General features: G+C 46.8%; 3 protein-coding genes and 1 non-coding gene across 10 annotated transcripts in view; 2 read left to right on the top strand and 2 right to left on the bottom strand.

The window, feature by feature from the left end:
• The window catches only part of LRSAM1 (leucine rich repeat and sterile alpha motif containing 1), a 39,129-nt gene extending 38,299 nt beyond the window's left edge, over window positions 1-830 (bottom strand). For 3 of the 5 annotated variants that reach the window (XM_027614307.1, XM_027614304.1, XM_027614306.1), the window contains exons 1-2: window positions 682-829; window positions 146-302 (exon numbers count right to left, since the gene is read on the bottom strand). The gene's annotated coding sequence lies outside the window, so the exon portion shown is untranslated. Of the gene's footprint in view, window positions 1-145; window positions 379-681 lie in introns of all 5 variants that reach the window. The other 2 variants (XM_027614308.1, XM_027614305.1) reach the window with 2 other exon arrangements.
• Window positions 723-4,516, top strand: RPL12 (ribosomal protein L12; the record flags this gene model as incomplete). The annotated part of the gene is made up of 7 exons (XM_027614325.2): window positions 723-948; window positions 1,503-1,576; window positions 2,617-2,715; window positions 3,077-3,158; window positions 3,738-3,824; window positions 4,189-4,301; window positions 4,464-4,516. Coding segments are annotated over 7 exons (687 nt in total), but the record flags the coding sequence as incomplete, so codon positions are not given.
• On the top strand, window positions 3,522-3,650 carry LOC113935199. The gene has a single exon (XR_003523951.1). It is a non-coding gene; the product is annotated as a small nucleolar RNA SNORA65 (small nucleolar RNA).
• Window positions 4,517-4,665: 149 nt separating the features above from the next.
• On the bottom strand, window positions 4,666-19,475 carry ZNF79 (zinc finger protein 79). Of its 3 annotated transcripts, XM_027614318.2 has the most exons (6): window positions 19,079-19,475; window positions 15,044-15,132; window positions 12,610-12,742; window positions 11,991-12,089; window positions 6,516-7,445; window positions 4,666-6,128 (listed from the first exon to the last, which is right to left on the bottom strand). In XM_027614318.2, exons 1-6 carry the CDS (start codon window positions 19,092-19,094, stop codon window positions 5,992-5,994), a joined length of 1,404 nt encoding a protein of 467 aa, XP_027470119.1. In that variant the 5' UTR covers window positions 19,095-19,475; the 3' UTR covers window positions 4,666-5,991. The 3 variants fall into 3 exon arrangements, with proteins under 3 accessions (XP_027470119.1, XP_027470118.1, XP_027470120.1); XM_027614317.2 differs by having other exon boundaries at window positions 6,001-7,445; window positions 19,079-19,472; XM_027614319.2 differs by lacking the exon at window positions 12,610-12,742 and having other exon boundaries at window positions 6,001-7,445; window positions 19,079-19,471.
• Between the last annotated feature and the right edge of the window lie 1,379 nt (window positions 19,476-20,854).

Raw genomic sequence — 20,854 nt, forward strand, 5'->3', positions numbered from 1 at the left:
TCATCCCTTCTCCATCCCTCCCATAGATCAGCTCTTCCCAACCTGCTCCCCGATGTCCACTCCTCATCCATTCCTTCCCCCAACGTCTAGCCCATTGGGAAGAACCACACCCATTCTCCCCAGGCTGGAGTGGGGAGAGCCCCACCTGGCTTTGTTGGTGGACAGGTCACCGATGCTCCTTCCCACGGGTGGACCTGAAGGCAGGCAGATCACTCGTAGGGCTTGGTCATGGACACAGGGTTGCAGACCACCGGGCACGAGCCCGGGCGGAGCCGGAGTCTGGTCTCCTCCAAACGCAGAGGCTGGGGACCGAAACTCAGAATCTCAGAAAGTCATGCAGACCAGGATGACGAAGTCTAAGACTCAGAACCGTAGAATCTTGGAATTAAGAGTTGGACCAAATTTAGACCCGAATGAAATTGTTTCGATAACCAAAATGCACACATCACGAAGGAGCTAAAAGGGGACCGGGGGTCGCCATGGCCCTAGGGTCTCGGAATGGGGGTGCAGACCCCTTAGGGGAGGGGCGGGGCTTTGCGATTAGGCTACAGGGACCAAAAGGTGACCCTCACGATAACGAAGAATAGAGAACAGCGGGGCCCTGGGGCAGCCTCTCTTGTTTGCCCCACCTCAGGCGAACCTCCCCGAACCCCCCCTTCCGAAGCCCCAGTTACAACTCACCGCGGAGCAGGCGTCAGCCTCAGGCACCTGCCCACAAGTAACATGGCGGCAAGGGCGTCGCTGGGAGGCTGGGCGGAGCCGACGGTTCTCGCGAGAATCGCCCTTTCCTGCCTATATCCGGCGGAGTCAGAAGGCTTTCCGGTCTTTTGGCTTTCGGCTCGAGGAGGCAAAGGTGCAACTTTCTTCGGTCGTCCCGAATCCGGGTTCATCCGACACCAGCCGCCTCCGCCATGCCGCCTAAGTTCGACCCCAACGAGATCAAAGTCGGTGCGTGCTTTAGATATGGCTGGGGCTGCGAGATGGAGCATCCCTCTTCCCCGCAGCCCGTCGGGCCTCCGGCCCAGCCGCCGTTGCCTTTCCCAGGCCGGGCTTTTTTAAGTTGCTGCCTGCTAGAGGCCTTTGCAGTGCAGCAGTCAGGGCGCTGTGAGGTCCTGGCCGAGTCTGACTCATTCTGGGCCTCAGCTTCCCCACGTGTAAATGGGGAGGGAGGACCGCACGCCTTAGGGTAAGGTTTGTGGCCGGGCGCGTCCCCCCTCCACTGGGTTGGCCGGCGGCTGGGCTGTCTCTACGCCGGCCCGGTGCAGGCCTCGGTAGCCGTAGCTGAGCCGAAGGCCGCTGTCCCACGTGGCGCTTTGAGCGGTCCACGTCATGGGGGAGGTGGCTCGCCCGCTGCGGTTGGGTGGCTTTCTTCGCTCGCAGCTGAGGCTCTTGGTGCTGTTCCGAGAATTGACAAGTGGTGTGGTCAGCCCCAGAAGGATTCGGAGAGAGGGCTGTGCCGCCGGGCTCCCTCTACAGGGACACTGATCTTTTCTTTCTCCCAGTGTACCTGAGGTGCACCGGTGGCGAAGTCGGTGCCACATCTGCCCTGGCCCCGAAGATAGGCCCGCTGGGTCTGGTAAGTCATCCTCGTGGAGGAGGGTGGTTTCTTAGCTTGCATTGGCTTGTGCAAACGAGACTGGATCCGAGGTGCCTTCCACGTTGACGGATTGGCAACCCCTGCTGCACCTCCGAGCCTCTGAACTGGAAGTGCTCTCATAACAAGGTCTTATACGAGATTGGAAGGTGCCACTTTGAAGCTGTGACTTTCACTCTCCAGAGTCAAGATCTTAACTGCGGCCTTCAGCGTACCTGAGGTGTGGGCCAGAGGTCTTGCGTGAAGGTTTAGAAGAGTAGCTTAGTGACACTGGGCAGCCTGCTTAGCCTGTTTTCTAGTCAGGGTAATGGGCGTATCACTGATGGGGTTAAATATCGGTAGAGAGGATTAAATGGGATGTGGGTTTAAAATCCTGGTGAACTTAACATAGAAGCTTGTATAACTTACTCATTAATATGACCAGCTTCACTGATGACCCCCTCCCTATTTACCCACTTCTCCATTTTGTGCTTTTACTGAGCTTGCATTTCTCTGAATAGTATTAGGCCTTTATTTCTTGGACATTGGTCTCCTGAACCAAACATTGTTCCCACGTGGTCTTGCTTAACCAATGTGTTAACACTTTTCCTTCGCTCTCCATTTAGTTGGCACCCGCTGAACATCTTTCCTGTTTAGGCTAGTGGTCGTTAGGAAGTCTTTAGTAAATGCCCAGATCCCATCCTTGCGGAAACCTGGTGTCTTTAGAACTCTCCAGGTGATTTGAATGTAACCAGTGTTGGAAATTCCTACGTTACCACATGGGTCCTTATGGGAGGGTAGGTAGGTAAGGGACTTTGCCATCTTATGACCCTGGGCCTACATCCCCAAACAAACTTCACCTCTAGCCCCATCTCCCCGATGTCTGCAACTGTGATAGCCATGCCTTGATTTGGTAGGTGCAGTTATGTGCTTCAAACAGTGCTCTGTGTGCTGGCCAGGGTGTTAGCCAAGTGAGAGGGATGGGTTTGCAGACTGTACGTCAACTTAGAGCACAGTGTGATGATACACCTTTCTTTCTCTAGTCTCCAAAAAAGGTTGGTGATGACATCGCCAAGGCAACCGGTGATTGGAAGGGTCTAAGGATTACGGTGAAACTGACCATTCAGAACAGACAGGCCCAGGTACTTGGTTTGAGGGGGAGGGCAGAAGTAGCAACCCTCTGGGATTCTTGGGGGTAAGGTTTTTGCCACCTGCCACCAGTGGTGAGCTGCTGAGGACAAGTTTAAATGTGGGGAAGGCTTTTTTTGAGAGCATGGATCAAGAAAGCAAAGATGTGGGCCTAATACTGACTCTTGTCACCTGTGTGACATTGGGCAACTCACTGTGTTTCTTAGGCTAGGACCTGTTTCGATTGTGAAAATAACTCGAGAATGTACAGCAAACCCAGTCTGGCCCATGTGTTTTGAGAGCCAGGTTGCAGTATTGATGGTCTTCTTTAGAGGGTGGAATGGGGCTTATTCACATGGAGAATCTCTTCTGCAGATTGAAGTGGTACCTTCTGCCTCTGCCCTGATTATCAAAGCCCTCAAGGAACCACCAAGAGACAGAAAGAAGCAGAAAAACAGTGAGTGGCCTTTTCCCTGGTAATTTGAGAGTGGTGTCATCTCCCCATTGTGATAACTTAGCATGTTTTCCCTTTAATGAAACCTAGGGGGAGGTGTAGAGGGATTTGATAAGCTGTTAGCCAGGCACCACCAGGAAGTGTCATGTGGCTCCCCAGTCCCTAACGTGAGGCTGGCCCTAATCAGTGCTTGCTGAGGGGAACAGCAGTAGGGTGAAGTGATAATGATAACCAGTTAGCAGACCACTTCTGAGCTGGATGATGCTCTGAACAGCTTAACCCCAGTAACCAAAACTTGTCTTTTTTCATGTTTAAAATAGTCTCATTTGTATAAGATTAGCAAAGACTTGTTTTTTGCCCCAGCCACCCGCCACTGCACCCGATCAGTTTCTGTTGGCTGGTGCAATCCAGTGGTGAGCTGATAGCAAACCCCAGCTTAGGAAACAGGGTTGTTCTTCATGTGGATGACTCTGTGCCGAAAGCATGGGAACAGCCTGGAAATGAAGACGAGGAAGTGCATGATGTGGTCTGCTCTGGCCTTGGGTTGTGACCAGGCTTAAACGCTGTTTTTCTTTTCTGCAGTTAAGCACAGTGGAAATATCACTTTTGATGAGATTGTCAATATTGCCCGACAGATGAGACACCGATCTTTAGCGAGAGAACTCTCTGGTAAGTGGACAACATGGAACTGCCTTGTTACATGGGGTGTATTCGCCGTGTGGTAGCATTTCCCAATTTGAAGGGACGTTACTGTAAGATCCACAATTTGGGTGGTAGAATGGCTTGGTATCGGTGAATATCGGGGGCTGGATGTGTTTTAAGTCTGCATATCAAGGGACCGGTGGAGATTTTGTATTAAGAGCTTACGTAACTAAATGGAGTCTGAATCTTGGATTAGAGGAGTGGGAATGTCATTCCATAAAACAGGATTGATTCCTCCTTGCCTGCTGTGAAACTCTCAAGTATTTCCCCATGGGTATCTGAGGATCGTGAGGGACTGAAGCTCCTCTGATGCTACTTTTCTTAATTCTAGGAACCATTAAAGAGATCCTGGGGACTGCCCAGTCTGTGGGCTGCAATGTAGATGGCCGCCACCCTCATGACATCATAGATGACATCAACAGTGGTGCGCTGGAATGCCCGGCTGTAAGTGACTTCTGTTTCACTTGCCTGAAGCAGGGTGATAGCTGGAGGAAGGCTAATGTATTCATGGAGATAGGCTGGAACAGTTCTAGAAATGGTCAGTAGTGGGTTTGGACTATAAGATTTTTTTGTCCTACTGACATACTGCTTTTTTCTTTCCCACAGAGTTAACTACAAACGAAAATGTTTCAATAAAGGATCATTTGACAACCAGTGGACCTTTTGATGTGGCCTCTTCCTTGGGGGAGCTAGCTCCTTTGTGGTCAGATGGTGGGCCAGTGGGGCCAGGGTGGCAGAAGCTGTGAAGTAGCTATTTGGGTAGCAACTTCCTTCTGGGTGACAGATTGATGCCCTGTATGGGACTAGCTCAGAGAAGACACCTAGAAAGGAAGTTCTTGGCCTTCTGTAGGCTGCATATATGTGGAACTCTTTGTAAGAATAAAATTCTTTGCCAAAAAGAAAACTCGTACCTCAGCATGATTCATCATGGCAAGGAATCTATCCCATATCAGTTTCAATCTTGAGTTGGGTTAAGGGCCCATAGCCCTTAATGCAAGCAAGCCCTCACTATCAGTTCCAGTGTACAGCCAGGCTTCAGGGGGCACTGATGTGAAAAAAGGGAACCTGACCTTTGTCTTGAGTCCCTGAGGGCCATTTTCTAATGGCATGTTTTTGTCTTTCCGAGTCTTGCTCTTTTTCATTAGTTATGTTCCTTTTGACTCGAGCTCATGACTCCTACTTTTAAGTGTGTGGTAAATAGAAGGATGAACCAAAATACCTGGGTACTGGGGTGAGCTATACCTGAGTAGCTTAGAGGGGCTTCTGGGTACCAGCCTAAAAGGAAGGGCTTAGGAGTAATTTAACCAAGAACTTAATGTTCTTAGCATTAATTGTATTCTTGTCTTAAACTTGTCAATAGGCCTTTAAAGTAGGTGGGTTTTAATTTTCTCCCCTCCCCCATAAGCAGGGTTGGAGAACTGTAGTGGGAAGGATTACCTGAGAATTCAGATCAATAAAGGAAGGATAAGCCTTCCAGGACCTGTGCCAAGTGACCAGGAAACCAGAGCTAGACGCCTTGGGTGATGATAGCGGAATATGACTCAAGTCAAATGGCTACCCAAACCCTAAACCCAAACCACATGGGGTTATTCCGGAGATGAAGTCATGCAGGCTGGGTATGAGGATGGCATATCAAAAGGCAAGACCCAGGACGCGGCAAGGGAGAAAGGGGGCCAATAATGAAAATCTTGCTGTAAAGGAAACTTCTCCAGGAAGGGAAATGAAGGCCCCACTGGCCCATGAGCCAGGGAAAGATGGTAGGTCTCAGGTTTTTGTCCTAGTGGCTCCACAGAGGGGTATACCACGCTGAGGCATTTCACTGGCTTCCTCTAGATAACCCTCAGCCTGTTCTTACCTTCTGGGTGTTTTCTTTACAGCAGCAGCAAACACTTGAAGATCTCAAGTAGAGATTGGGCCTGGCAATGTCTAGATTTTCCTATATAGAGCTTTAAAGAGTGGATATCCCTCCCCCACCCCTGATGAGATTACAACATGAAGAACCTTTCCTCAACTTGAATTACTCCCTATTATGGAGAAACTGTTCATTCCTGTCCAGTGTTGGTTCTTTTAATAGCCCTCATTCAAGAACCATCCCTGAAATACCTGGCCTTTAAGAAAGAATGAAGTTCTTCACTCATTGATCACTTATTCCTAATGGTTTCCAAAATGCAGTTTGGCTCACTAAATGGAGGTAAATCTCCAGTATGATTTGAGTTGGGTTCTTGATGCTTGAAGAGTTGAGTAAGAAGAGCGCTCCTGAGACTTTTCCACCTGCAACATGTAAAATCGGGGCTATTTATTAAAGGTGCTTTTGGTGTGGCTCTGAGCTACAGACTAAAACTCCCGACGTCTCCAGATGTTTTCAAACTACCTGCATTTCCTGCCAGGTCCCCACCCACTTTGGTCCTATCTCTGGTTACTCTCCAGCATGGAGTCTCTGGTGTCTGATGAAAGCGGAGCTACACCGGAAGGCCTTCCCACACTCCCTACATTCATAGGGCTTCACACCACTGTGAATCCTCTGATGCTGACTAAGGGATGAGCTCTGGTTAAACGCCTTCCCACACTCATTGCACTCATAGGGTTTTTCTCCTGTGTGAATTATATGATGTCGAATAAGGGCTGAGCTCTCACTGAAAAATTTCCCACATTCATTACATTTATATGGCTTCTCCCCAGTGTGGGTCTTCTGGTGGATTATGAGATTTGTACTTTGGCTGAAGGCCTTTCCACACTCGCTGCACTTGTAGGGTTTCTCTCCCGTGTGAGTCCTCTGATGGTTTGTGAGGTTTGCGCTCTGGCTGAAGGCCTTTCCACATGCAGCACACTTATAGGGTTTCTCCCCGGTGTGGATTCTCTGATGCTGAATAAAGGCGGCACAGTAACTGAAGGCCTTCCCACACTCGCTGCACTTGTACGGCTTCTCCCCTGTGTGGGTCCTCTGGTGGTTTGTGAGATTCGCACTGTGACGGAAGGCCTTCCCACAGTCGCTGCATTCATAGGGCTTCTCCCCGGTGTGAATCCTCTGATGCTGAACAAGAGCTGAACAGTCACTGAAGGCTTTCTCACACTCGCTACATTTGTAGGGCTTTTCTCCGGTGTGAGTTCGCTGGTGCTTTGTGAGGTTTGCGTTCTGGCTGAAGGCTCTTCCACATTCGCTGCATTTGTAGGGTTTCTCTCCGGTGTGAATCCTCTGGTGCTGAATAAGAGACGAGCTCTGGCTGAAAGCCTTCGCACACTCACTGCACTCGTAGGGCTTCTCCCCGGTGTGAGTCTTCTGGTGCTGAGAAAGGGAAGAACAGTAACTGAAGCCCTTGCCACACTCGCCACATGTATAGGGTCTTGCTCTGTGGGGCTTCATAATAGGGGAATCCTTCCTGAAGCTCTGTGTGTGTGTTTCCCATTTCCGGGGTCTCACTTCTGTAGGAACTCCCTGCTGTGGAGAAAGGACTGGTCTCAGGTTGAAGCTCTTCCCCAGTTCAGTGTTCCCGTGAGCAGACTCCCCAGGGGGCAGCTCTATACTTGTGTCTTGGAATGGATCTTCAGAAATGTCATGCTCGGGTGGTGATTCAGACATAATCTTCCAGTCTGAAAAACATTTAGAAAAGCATTTTTCCCCCCTTCGGTGGAAGAAAAGGTACTACTGAAATACAAAACGCTGATGGAGTTTGGCCGAGCTCCCATGCAGGCAGGTCTGATGCTCCACCCCTTTCACCAGAACAGCTGCCTCACATTTCTGTTCTCAACTGTAAATATTGACCAAGATGGCTCTTCAGAGACATCAGCACACCTTACTCCCTTTCCTAAACTGCCAAGGGATACAGAAGTTTACCCTAATCTCCCTCAGATGCAATGCTCCCGTATTTCTGACCCTTTCCTCTGCTTTGGCAACTACTGGACAGTCTCCACTTGTCTTCTTAGTCTCACAATTCTTGGTGTGGTTTTGGGCAATCTGTTTACCAGGTTTAAATAATTCACTTTACAAAGCTGATGATCAGTGCCAGCAAGATGAATTCTTTCACCTATCAAATCAGCTAGGTTTCAAAATTCTACAATGTCGCTAGGGGTGCAGCATCATGCGATCTTACACACTGGTGTGACCACCTTTCTGGAGAGCAATCTGGTTGCATGTGTCAAGAGTCTAAAATGCTGGCATGAGAACTGCAGCTGTAAGAATCTGTCCTAAGGAACGAATGAGAAATTACACAAAGCTGTGTTGACAAAAGCGCTCACAGCATTACTTGCCAAAGAAAGGCAAACACCTAAATAAATGTTTAATAAAGGAATGTCCATAGTATAGCCAACAGAGGAACCCCTATAGAGGCCATGTCTGAAATGGGTACACTATTGTTCCTTCTGCAGAAAAGTATTTGCTGAGGAAACACTGCCAAGATACACAGTGTGAGTGTAAGCAGTGTTGTCTTTGGGTTGTGGCATCGGGTAATTTTTATTTTCTTCAATGCTTATCTGTATTTTTTAATGTTCTCCAATGTCAGTATTATAAAAAAGATAAAAACCTTTCAGAGAACATGCAGTGATAAAAAGAAACCTACCGTTACATGAAAAAAGGAGCATGTAAACTTACACTGTTATTTCTACTTTAGAAAAATGTACAAGCTCTGGTCTGAGCCTCCCCATTAGGGGGCACCTGGCTGGCTCAATCGCTAGAGATTGTGACTCTTGATCTTGGGGTCATGAGTTTGAGCCTCAAGTGGGGGTTGGTAGAGATTACTTAAAAAAAAAAAAACAACCTTAGAAAACAAAAATATATCACTGCATTTGTTATATGAAGAAGATGGAAGGGACCTCTGTGTGGTGGGATGATAGGGGAACTTGATTTTTTTTATCCTGTTCCAAATCTAAAATTAACCTATTTTACTAGATAAAAAGTCATTTTAAATAGAATAACATTGCTTTTATAATCGGAAAATAGGTACTTTTTAAAAGAAGAGTTAATGATTCTTAACCCTTTCTGGGATCTCCCTCATTTTAAGAGAAAACTTTATAACGTGAGTACTGTATACTACTGGGAAACTGTGAAGCGTAAGGCCCCATGCACCTCTGTCTCCGACACTGGGGCTTGAGAGTAAGGAGGTGGAGTTTCAGGGAGGCTATGGAGTTTCTTTTCATGAGCGTCAATTTTCCTGAAGATTCGTTCGGTTTCTACTTATTTCTCAGAGGAGAGAATAGCAAGGTTAGTTCTGGGTGACCTTTATTTGTATTTCTATGTGGAATCTTGACACAGATAGCTTGGGTTTAAATCTTGGCTCCACCTCTTAGTAGCTATGTGATTGTGGGCAAATCTACTTCTTGGATGCATTATCTATAAATGTAGCTCTCTCACAGAATTACTGTGAGGATTAAATGAGTTAAAACACATAAGGAACCCTGAGGGACAGTTAAATGTCATATGAGTGCTTGTTATCATCTTAGGCTTTTTCCTTATAAACCTTCTGAAATGGTTTCCCTCCAGAGAGCATGTGCGTACTAATGCCCAGTCTACCATGAGCACAGCAGTCCCGGGGCATCTTCTCCATGTAATTCAGTAGTTGATCATATGTGACTTTGACAGCTCTGAAAACTTGACCATCTATCAGAAAAGATGGAAAGAAGAGGAAAAGTGCCAAGAAAAGCCGCAGGAGGGGAAAGGAACAATTCAGGAAACTGCATGATGCTCATGCATCATCCTATCTCCGCCCACCTTACCTCTCCACCTGGTTCCTGTAGGAGACTAAGGACGTCCACACCAAATGTGCCCCAAACCGAACAACTGGTTTTCCCTTTCCAGCCTGTGTCTTCGTCTGTCTTCTTGTTCATGGTTCTGCTCAGGCCAGGGTCGTCCTTAATGCCCCTACAACCCCCTCACAACCAATTCACTGGCAAGTCCTATTGGCTTTCACACCTAAAATGTCCTGAATCCTTCCTACCAGCCACCATCCTCTCTCCCTGGAATGTCTGCAACAGACTCCTAACTGATCTCCCTGTTCCTACTCCTGAACCCTGGAAGTCTTATTCTCCATATGCAATTTTTAAACACAAATCAAGTATGGTCCCCTTCCTGCTCAAAACCCTCCAGGGCTTATCTTACTATGTGAATAAAACCTGAATGCCTTACCATGGCCTCCAAAGCCCTGAATGATCTGTTCCCTGACTACTACTCTCCCCCGGCTTACTGAGTCCTTGGGTCTTCTGATCCTAATACAAGTCAAGCTCATCCCCACCTCAGAGCTTCAACACATGCCATATCCCAGAGTGTTCCTCTCCTGGACACTCACATGGCTGGCTTATTCTCTTCCTTCAGACCTCAGCCCTGACGTCACCTCCTCCAAGCGGTCTTTCCTAGTCACCTGACTTACAACAGCTCCCAACTTCCATCTGTATTCCCATTCTCACCTTCATTACTCCCCATCACTATTCCCTTATCCTGCTTTCCTTCAGAGTATGCCTCACTATCTGACATTATATCAGTAATTTTGTTTATTCATTTTATTTATGTTCCTCACATCACAGGATATAAGCAGGGGCTATGTCTCGTTCTCTGTTTTACCTTCAGTAGCTAAAGCATTCCAGGCATTTACCAAATGTGCTTAATGAGTATTTGCTGACTGAGTAACAAATTCAATGTGAAAAAGGCAAACTGACCAGCTGGGCCTGGGAAAATGCTAACATCCACAACATAAGTTCCTAAAGCAAGCAGTGAGGTGAAGGTATTTAAAGACCTGGGTCTGCCATCGTGGCGGGGGTAGGATGGGGTACCGGAGGGCTCTGAAAGCAGCCCAGAACGGCCGAGCAATGCCCAGGTTGCTGTGAATCTCAGAGCAGAGGTGCAACACCACGGAAGCAGGGTATTAGTTACTCCAATAGCCAGACTTGAAACTTTTCTCAAACTACTTCACGATCATACAGCTAATACAGCACTCCATAGTTGATAACTTTTTTTCATGTATATTAGTTTGTAAAATCAGATTTGATGATAACACCCCTTCCCAAGTTGTTTCTAATAACGTGCTGATCTGACCTTCTTAGGATCTTGAAACTCTCTGAGGCTGTGATGAAACCTTTTTCCAGAAAAACTCAGCCATTGCCCTAGCCACATAACCCCACATTCAGTTTCTGAAATTCTACACAGGGTGCACCGCCTGGGATACAAGGCCCCGCATGGCGGGCATGGTGCCGGGCAGCAGAGGGACCACCGAGGCTCTTGTAAAGGAAGGATTTCAGCAAGCTTGAGTGGTTCCTGGGTAACAACAGGGCTGAGGTAATGTGTGACAGGGTGTTTAGAAAGTAGACAGTAAGATGGGAAGCAGGAGAGTTCTGATTGTGCAGAAAATCTGCCAGAGACTTTGTTTTTACTGCCTTGCAACAACAATAATCAGAAAGGAAGATATAAAGCATTAGGCTACACTTTCAAACAAATTGTAAGCTTTGTCACCTTAAAATTCATTTGTACTTCTGAGGCTTTAACTTTTAAAATATCAGAAGTGGCTGGAACCTCAGGGAGAAGCTCGTGAGGCCCGTCCAGAGGTCACACATCCACAGGGCTGAAGCATGAAGGTGGGGGTGGGGTGGGCAGCCTTGGATGAGGAGCAAGAGATAAACACAGCAACTACGGCTTCCCTTTTGTTTTCTTCCTGAGGTCCTCGGTATAAGCCCTTTAGGCAATTCTAGCAGGGTCACACAGAGGGAGAGAACACATCCAATTAAGGGCCAGAGAGGGGAGTAGCAGTAGGTATCACAGCTGGAGGTATGGGTAAAGGTGGGCACCTGAGAGCCTAAGTGAGGTGAACCCCAAGCAGAGAACGTGCTAGGCCAGCAAAGATGACTATTCATTCCCCCCGAGGCCAGCAATACCACCTCTGGTCCCAAATATCTCCCAGCCCAGGGGAACTCTGCCAGGAAGACGTGTGGAATAGTGGGCTTTGGAATCAGACAGACCTTGCTTCGAAGGCCTGCCACACCACTTTCTAGCCGTGAGGCTCTGAACCAGCAAGTCGGCCTCTTTCAGCTTTAATTTCCTCATCTGTACAATGGGGGTTATAATATCTACCTCACGGGGTTATCAAATGCACTAATGTGTATTTCAAAAGGGCTTTTGCTCTCAAGACTCACTGGCTTCAGTGCCTGCTCACTTACCAGGACAGGTACTCCTTAGGCCTCCTCCCTCCAGCATCCATGGGCCTTCTTCCCTTTGTTCCAACTGGGAGTTCATGCTGGGCTGGGAAACTGGAAGTCCTGTTCAAGGGGAAAAACGGGCTTTAGAGATTTAGATTAAGTATAAACAGCCACCCAGAACTCAGGGAAGTGGAAACACTTAGGTTTCAGTTAGGAAACAGTTAGGTCATTTATTTCATTCATTCAACAAATATTTATTGAGCACATAACTGAGTCCCAGGCACTGGGGGATGCAGCAGTAAATAAGACAGATAAGGTACCAAGGAGGGGTCAAGTCAAGTCAGGGAATTAAGCCCCCAAAGCAAGTTATTTAGAACAACAGGAACTTACTGAATATGGAGGAACTGGCCTGAAGGTCACCCTACCCCTCCTGGGAAATAAGAAAACAGGGAGCTGCAGTCTCAGGGGGAGCAAATGAAACTGCCTATTTCTCAAGCCGGAATGCAGAGACCTTTCACTAGGGAACCAGGAGGAATAAACACTATCCGATGTGTCAGAGCAACTCGGGATCCCTCAACACTGGAAAGTGCCACAGATATTCAGAACTGAGTAGAGTCTACATTTCAAATGGCTTCCTTACCCAGCAGGACCAGATTCCTGGCATTTTCTGGTATCCCCTCCTTGAACCTTGGAGTCCCCCTCGGAGCAGGGATCAAGTGCCTCCACCCATCCTGGGTAAAAGCTACAGTCACATTGCTGAAGGGCATGGACCCCTGAAATGACAAGCACATTCCTTCTTGCCTACTGGTCTCAGGATTATGAGGCAGCTCTAGGCAGCTCAAGAAAAGCATTTATTGATCACTTTCTATGTGCCTAACACTATACTGGATACTGACGCACAAAAATAAATCAAATACAGTCTCTTTGCGTGTTTACAACTCTGACAGACTTTATATATAAATGGAGAGAATACATAAACAGCTATATTCATATATAAAAGAAGGAAATGGGCAGAAACGAACAGGTGCTCCAGAACTAAAATAGCCAGTGTAGACAAAACAAAATTAGGATGTATAAATTTATGCAATGAAAAATCAGAAAGAAATGTGAATGCTCAATTTTTCAGAGTGTTTATTAAATGTTCCCATGAACTTGGATATCACACAGTACAAAAGGAGAGCCAGACGTGTATGTGACTGCCTGTAGTAACATGTCAGAGAGACGGGCTGACCAGCTGCCAGGATAACAGAGAAGGAATCCTGCATGGAGGACAGAGGAAGACCACAGAGAGGAGGTGACTGCTGAGCTGGCCTTGAAGGAGAAAGGCTGTCAATGGAGAAAGGGAAGGTTATCCAAGGCAGAGGATACTCCACGAGCAAAGGCATGGAGGTGAGAAAGGCCTCATGTCTGTTTTCAGTGCAAGTGATGGTACCTCCACCTATCTCGTGGGCGACACCAGAAACCTGGGTGTTATCTTCCCCTTTCCTGCAGCTCATCACAAATTACTGCATCTTCACCTTCCTTCACAGTATCACTAGATTTCACACATTTCTTTCCATGGCCCTGTCACTGCCTTATTTGAAGCCAGCATAATTTTCCAAATTATGACCTCTAATTTACTTGGTCTTCCGACCCATCCCTCATACTAAGAAATGCTGTACAACGGGACAAAGAGGGTCTTTTTTTTTTTTTTAAACCATGAAATATTTAAAACATTTGGGTCATTTTATAACAGTCAAGAGAGTAAAATCCACCATAAAGATTTAAGCGTCACGAACTATGTAACGAACTACGTAACTAATAAAGAAAACACTGTAGGAAGTACAAGAAGAAATTTAAAATATTACAGCTGTGAGGTGTTAAAATAACTCAGTCATTAGCAGGGTTAATACAAAATAAACAACAAAATAAAGGTATGGAAGAACTGAGCAATTTAATTACTAAGGTTGAGCTAAGAGAGCCATCGAACCCTGTGTTCTGCAATTACACTACATCTGGCTGTTCTGGGTTGACAAAAGACACTCTGTCCCCGTGGAGCACAGACCAGCTGAATGGGCAGACAGAGAAACCAAAGTGACAATTTGGGAATATCTAAGAAAATAAGACCCACAGCCAAACATTTTCAACATAAACAAGAAAGGGGGCGCCTGGGTGGCTCAGTTGATTAAGCGACTGCCTTCGGCTCAGGTCATGGTCCCGGAGTCCCGGGATCGAGTCCCACATCGGGCTCCTTGCTCAGCGAGGAGCCTGCTTCTCCCTCTGACCCTCCCCCGTCTCATGTACCCTCTCTCTCTCTCCTTCTCGCTCTCTCAAATAAATAAATAAATCTTTAAAAAAAAAAAAAACAAGAAAGGAAGAATATAAATGAGAAATTCAACTCAAGAGGTTAAAAGATCAAATTTTAAAATAAATCTGACAAAAGTGAAAGCAAAAAACTAAGAAAAAAATCTATTACTAAGAGAACCAATGAGAACAATCCAAGAGCAGACTTTCTAAGAAGAAAAAGAAACAGGTCAATACCTAGTCTAGTCAGGAAAAAAGGGGAGAAGACAGTTCCTATCCTAGTAGAAGGACTATGCAAAAGAATACGCTAGAAATGATTCTGTAGCATACTCTTAATGGGAGGGAGAAACATTAATCACATTCTGTAAAGTGGAAATAAAAAGAAGATTAAAAGCAGGACAAACCCATTTTGGGAAAGTAGAAAAGGAAGACTATGGGGGCACCTGGCTGGCTCAGCCAGGGAAGCGTGTGATTCTTGATCTCAGGGTTGTGAGTTCAAGCCCCACACTGGGTGTAGAGATGACTTAAAAATAAAATCTTAAAAAAAAAACAAAAACGAAAAAGAAAAAGAAAAGAAAAGGAAGAGGACTGAAAAGACACAAATGAAAATGATAAAAGTGTTTCATCTCTGTGGTTAATAAGGGTGAGTTTTTGGGTATGTTTTCTGTGTTTTTCAGGTTTTCTACAGTAAACACGAAGTCCTCTTATAATTAAAAAACAGGAACAAAAAAACCCTTTAATATTAAAAAAAAAAAAAAGAGGCTGCCTCTCAGAGTACATTTCCAACTTACGTGGGCCCCAACTGTGAGGAGACCAGCTGCCATTCTTTCATCTCCTGTGCTTTCGTCTCGGGGAAGGGCAGTGTCTGCAGAAGGCAGCTCTGGAAGGAGAGAAACCAATGAGGCTTAGAAGTTACAGCTCACCAACCTAGAGTGTCACATTCTCACTGTGAAGAAGGGGGTTCCCGGGACATGGCAGGTTGCAGGGGACTCGGGCTGCATCTGCAGACCGATTTCTCCATTCCCCTTCCTACCTCAGAAATACCATCAGTTCACTCAGACGCAGGGAGTCATTAGAGTAACAGACTCTCAAGGAGCATAGGTCCCCCACCTACCAGCAGTGTGCAAATCATACAACCTTTCTAGGTCACATTTCTCTCATCTGTAAATGGGGATGATAATCTCTTGTAAAGTTGCTGGGAAGATGAAAGAAAAACGCAAAGTAGCTGGCACAACGCCTTGCATGTAAGCACACAGCTTACAAACATTATCTACTGCTGAGTTTGTTGGGAGCAAGTAGCTCTGCAGATTTAAGATATGTGCCAACTCAAGAAAGATAATGACCAAGGAGGATTCATCGAAGGAAGGCAAGATTAGTTCATCATATGAAAATCAATCTGCATAATATACCAATGTAATAAAAAGGAGAAGACTCCACGTGGATCATTTCAATAAACACCAAAAAGACCATTCTGTAAAATCTGTCACCCTTTCCTGATACATTCAATAAACTGGGACGAGAAGAGAATATCCTCAACCTGATAAAAAACAACTATGGAAAACCCAGGTTTACATCATACTTAATAGTGGAAGACCGATACTTTCCCCAAAGATCAGGAACAAGACAAGGCTATCTGCTCTCACTTCTGTTAAGTATTATACTGGAGGTTCTAGCCAGGGAAATTAGGAAGCTGGGGGCGGGGAAGTCATTCAGATTGGAAAGGAAGAAGTACAATTATCAATATTTGTAGATATGATTTTGTATACGGAAAATCCTAAGGAGGGGCACCTGGCTGGCTCAGTTGGTAGAGCATGTGATTCTTGATCTCAGGGTCATGAGTTCCAGCCTCACATTGGGTGTGGAGTCTACTTAAAAAATACAATAAAATAGGGGCACCTGGGTGGCTCAGTTGGTTAAGCGACTGCCTTCGGCTCAGGTCATGATCCTGGAGTCCCGGGATCGAGTCCCGTATCGGGCTCCCTGCTCAGCGGGGAGTCTGCTTCTCCCTCTGACCCTCTTCCCTCTCGTACTCTCTGTCTCTCATTCTCTCTCTCTCAAAGAAATAAAATCTTTAAAAAAAAAGATTTTATTTCTTTGAGATATAAATAAATAAAATCTTTAAAAAAGATTTTATTTCTTTGAGAGAGAGAGAATGAGAGACAGAGAGTACGAGAGGGAAGAGGGTCAGAGGGAGAAGCAGACTCCCCGCTGAGCAGGGAGCCCGATACGGGACTCGATCCCGGGACTCCAGGATCATGACCTGAGCCGAAGGCAGTCGCTTAACCAACTGAGCCACCCAGGCGCCCTCAAAGAAATAAAATCTTAAAAAATACAATAAAATAAAATAACCCTGCTATAAAAAAATAAATAAATAAAAAGAAGAAGAAAAGAAAATCCTAAGGAATCCACAAAAAAAAAGCCCTATCACAGCTAAGTCCAGCAAAGTTGCAAGATACAAGACGGATATATAATAAAAAGACAACCCAATTAAAATTGGGCAAAGGATTTGAATAGACATTTCTCCAACCATATTTCTATACAGTAGCAATGAGCAATCCAAAAGTGAAATAAAAAAAAAAAATTCCATTTGCAAGAGCATTAGAAGAATAAAACACTTAGAAATAAATTTAACAAAGGAAATGCAAGACATGTACACTGAAAGCTACCAAACACTGTTGAAATTACAGAAGATATAAATAAATGGAAAGACATCTCATGGATTCATGGACTGGAAGATAAAGTTGGGATGGCAATGCTCACCAAATTATCTACAGAATCAATGTAATCCCGAACAAAATCCCAGCAGACTTTTTAATGGAAACTGATTAAGCTGATACTAAAATTCATCTAGAAATGCAAGTGACCCAGAAGAGCCAAACAAACTGGAAAAGGAAGTGGAAGAACTCACATTCACACTATCAAAACCTTGTACATGGGGTGCCTGGGTGGCTCAGTCGGTTAGGTGTCTGCCTTTGGCTCAGGTCGTGATCCCAGGGTCCTGGGACTGAGCCCCGCATCAGGCTCCCTGCTCAGTGGGCAGCCTGCTTCTCCCTCTCCCTCTGCCCCTCTCCCTGCTTGTGCACACTCTCTCTTGCAAATAAATAAAATCTTAAAAAAAAAAAAGGAAAACAACAAATGTTGATGAGGATGTGGAAAAACTAGAACCCTCCTACATTGCTACTGGGATTGTGAAGTGGTGTGGTCACTGAGGAAAACAGTGTGACAGACCCTCAGAAAGTTAAACAGAGGTACCATATGACCCAGCAGTTCTTCTCCTAGGCACACAAATAAGAGAAATGAAAACACATCCACACAAAAACTTGTGCACACACGTTCACAGCAGCATTATTCACAATAGCCAATACTGGAGGCCACCCAAATGTCCACAACTAAGGAACAAAATGTGGTATATTCATACAACGAAATATTATTCAGCCACAAAAAGGAATGAAGTACATTCATTCATGTTACAACACAGATGAAATTTGAAACATTATTCTAAGTGAAATAAGCCAGACACATATATTCTGTGATTCTGTTTTTATGAAATGTCCAGAATAGGCAAATCCGTAAGAACAGAAAGTAAAAATCCATAGACGAGGGGAAGAGGAAATGAGGAGTGATGATGGTTAATGGGTATGGGCTTTTTTTTTTTTAAAGAGAGAGCACATATGTGTGCGGGTGGGGGTGGGGGTGGGGGTGGGAGGAGGGGCAGAGGGAGGGGGAAGGAGAGAATCCCAAGCCGACAGCCGGCTCCAGGCCTCACTCCCAGTTTGATCTGATGAAATGGGTATGGGCTTCATTTGGGGGTGATGGAAACGTTCTGGAATTAAATAGTGGTTGATGGTTGCACAACTTTGTGACTATACTCAAAGCCACTTTATTGTAGACTTTAAAAATGAATGTTATAGCATGTGAGTTATATCTCAATAAAAAATAACAGAAGAGGTGGTACAGCCCTCAGAAAAAGTACTACTAGGTCTGAATATTGGTCTTAGCACAGACCTCATGTTACTAAGTTGTCTCTAACTCCACTGTCCCTTCATGTCCTCTTTGGTAGTACCAGGAGGATGATAACCATCCCGCTTGCTGTTCCCAGGTCTCTGGGGGAAGACAACATAAAATGCTGGATGTGAAATTGGGACTTGAAGAGTTACAGACCAATAAAGGGACCCCTTGATCTAGGGGAGGATGGCACAGATCTCGGTGGTTAAGATTACATACACGTTTGTTCTGTTCAAGATGCTTTCAAAAACGTTATTTTATTTGATGCTTACAGTTCGTAGAGGTAAGCGAGGTAGTTAACGTTATTTTACCCTTTCCTCCACGAAGAAACACGGGTTAAAAGACCTAAACCGGTACCCCACAGCTTAAACAGGAATCCTAGCCTGATTCCAATGCCCCAGTATCCTCTTCGACTTCACAGTCCAACTGCGTTGAACCGGCCCTCAATCTCACGTGGAGCCAAAGGCTCCTGTTCCGAGAAGCCCTGGCTGCTTCAAGAACGGCTGGCACATCAGAAACAACAGGAGACCCTGGATCGTCCCATTTTTCCTTCCCAGGGCCCATTTCTCTCGACTCACAAATGCCATCGGTGCATCAAGCAGATCGGGGTAAGAAGTAGGAAACTCAAGAGATTATTCAGGCCTGAGCTTCTCGAACTTTCTGGACCCTAGAATTCTTCACTCAAAAAAGGATTATCCCCAACCACTTGTGGAAAGGATAACCGCAGAGTTCTGGTCCCCGTCACACAGCTCTATCCGTGGGCAGGCTGGAACAAGACGCCGGATCTCCTGCAAACCCCTCCCTCTACCACTCCTTCTCACCTCCTTCCTCCGGCATTTGGGTCCCACCTCGTGCCACCACCTCCCAGCAGTTCTCTGAGCCCCAGCCGCGCTCTGCAGGCCTGCTCTGACTGCTCCCGGCTTGGACTCTTCTCTCCGGCCTCTCCCCTAGAGGCCGGGTCTGAGCCTGCGATGCTGGGCCCTGGGAGCTCGGGTCGGGCCCGTCCAGCCAGGTCTCTGCAGTCTGCCCAGAGGCAGCCAGGCCTCGCGGCTCAGGAGTCCGTGGAGCAACCAGCAGCCCGGTCTCAAGCAGAACGCCGCATGGAAAAACCCCCTGCCGGCTACTCCAGAACGCTACAGGCTGCCAGCTCGAGTTGAGAAACCGCCGCCGCGGACACTACCAAACACCAGGCCCAGCTCCCGCGCCAGCCAAAGAGGACGCGCTCCAATAGCACCACTTCCGGTCATGCGTACAGATCTCCCCGCCCCACCGGACTCCATTTCCCAGAAGTCTCCGAGCTCAGCTCCTGGCCAAAACCTGTTTCTCTGTGCCAGGTTTGTGGCCTATACACGCTTGTGGACCGTACTTCACAGAGAGGCTCCGCCTGTTCTTGCTCCCGGAATCTCTTATTTATCATGCTTTGTCCACATGCCATTCAGGTCCACCGGAATCCCACCGCGGGGGCCTCTGAGGCGGAAAGCAACTTGGTCGCGAAGGATCCTGGGAGCTGCGGTTCTAGCGCAGGCGCAGACCTACGCTGGCGTTGGGGGCTTCCATTCTGCTTAATTCTCGTCCGTGCTTCGGCGTTCCGGGATACTGGGTCGCGGGGGTCCTCTCGTAACGCGACCTTCAGCTCAGGGCCTAACTCTAACCACCTTCAGGGTCCTCCAGCCTTTCAAAAGTTTGGGAAGAGGAAAGGAAAGGAGGGAGGGCCCCTCAGTGTGAGCAAGGCAGCCACGGGTTGGTGCCCTGGAACTCTCAGAATATAAAAACCTGTCAGCGGGAGGGAACTTCTTCAGTAATTTCAGGGGTAGAAGCCCTGAATTGTGTTAATAGTGTTCCATAAGCACTATTGCGGGAGGAGATTCGTAAGTATTCTACCCCTTGGAGGCTTCCGTGCTGTGCCAGAGGGTATTACAATGGGCTTCCTTAGAGCACTGATGACATTTTCCCCTCTTCCCTGTTGAAAATTATTCACTACTCCGGCAATTTTCTGATCACTAACTCAGTTTTGAGGCATTTTGACGTTAAGAAGATGGGAATGCGTTACCTGGGAAGCAGAAAAGAGTTTGGGGGTCCTAAGGCCTCATTTCATTTTGTACTGTCTGTCCCTTTCAGCCGCAGCTGGTAGCGTTGCCAGTAGAATTATCTTAAGTTCGTGGGTCTTCTGTGAATCTTGTTGGGATTCACTCCATTAGACAAGCCAACCCACAGATCTCTTTGAGATAAGATCTTCTCTACCTTGGGCTGCTGCAATTTTGGGCTTACAACTTTGGAGGCCAGACGTCTGAGATGGATCTCCTTGGGCTAAAATCAAGGTGTGGGGAGGGCTATGTTTCTTTTGGAGGCTCTAGGGGAGGATCGCTTTCCTTGCCTTTTCCAGCTTGCACAGGCTGCCTGCCTTCCTTGGCTCCTAACCCCCTACGGTTGGTGCTGTTCTGCCCATGGCCACAAGGCGCAGCAGACGCTAACCCCATAACGGCCAGTCGGCAGTAGCGGTATTCCTTCCTCTTGGGATCCCAACCAGGGCCACTGGGAGGTAGCAGAGTGCTTCACTCCTCAACAGGTGCAATTCCGCCTATGGCCACTGGGGGGCG

This window comes from Zalophus californianus, chromosome 13 (assembly GCF_009762305.2).
Source record: "Zalophus californianus isolate mZalCal1 chromosome 13, mZalCal1.pri.v2, whole genome shotgun sequence".
NCBI classification, from domain to species: domain Eukaryota; kingdom Metazoa; phylum Chordata; class Mammalia; order Carnivora; family Otariidae; genus Zalophus; species Zalophus californianus.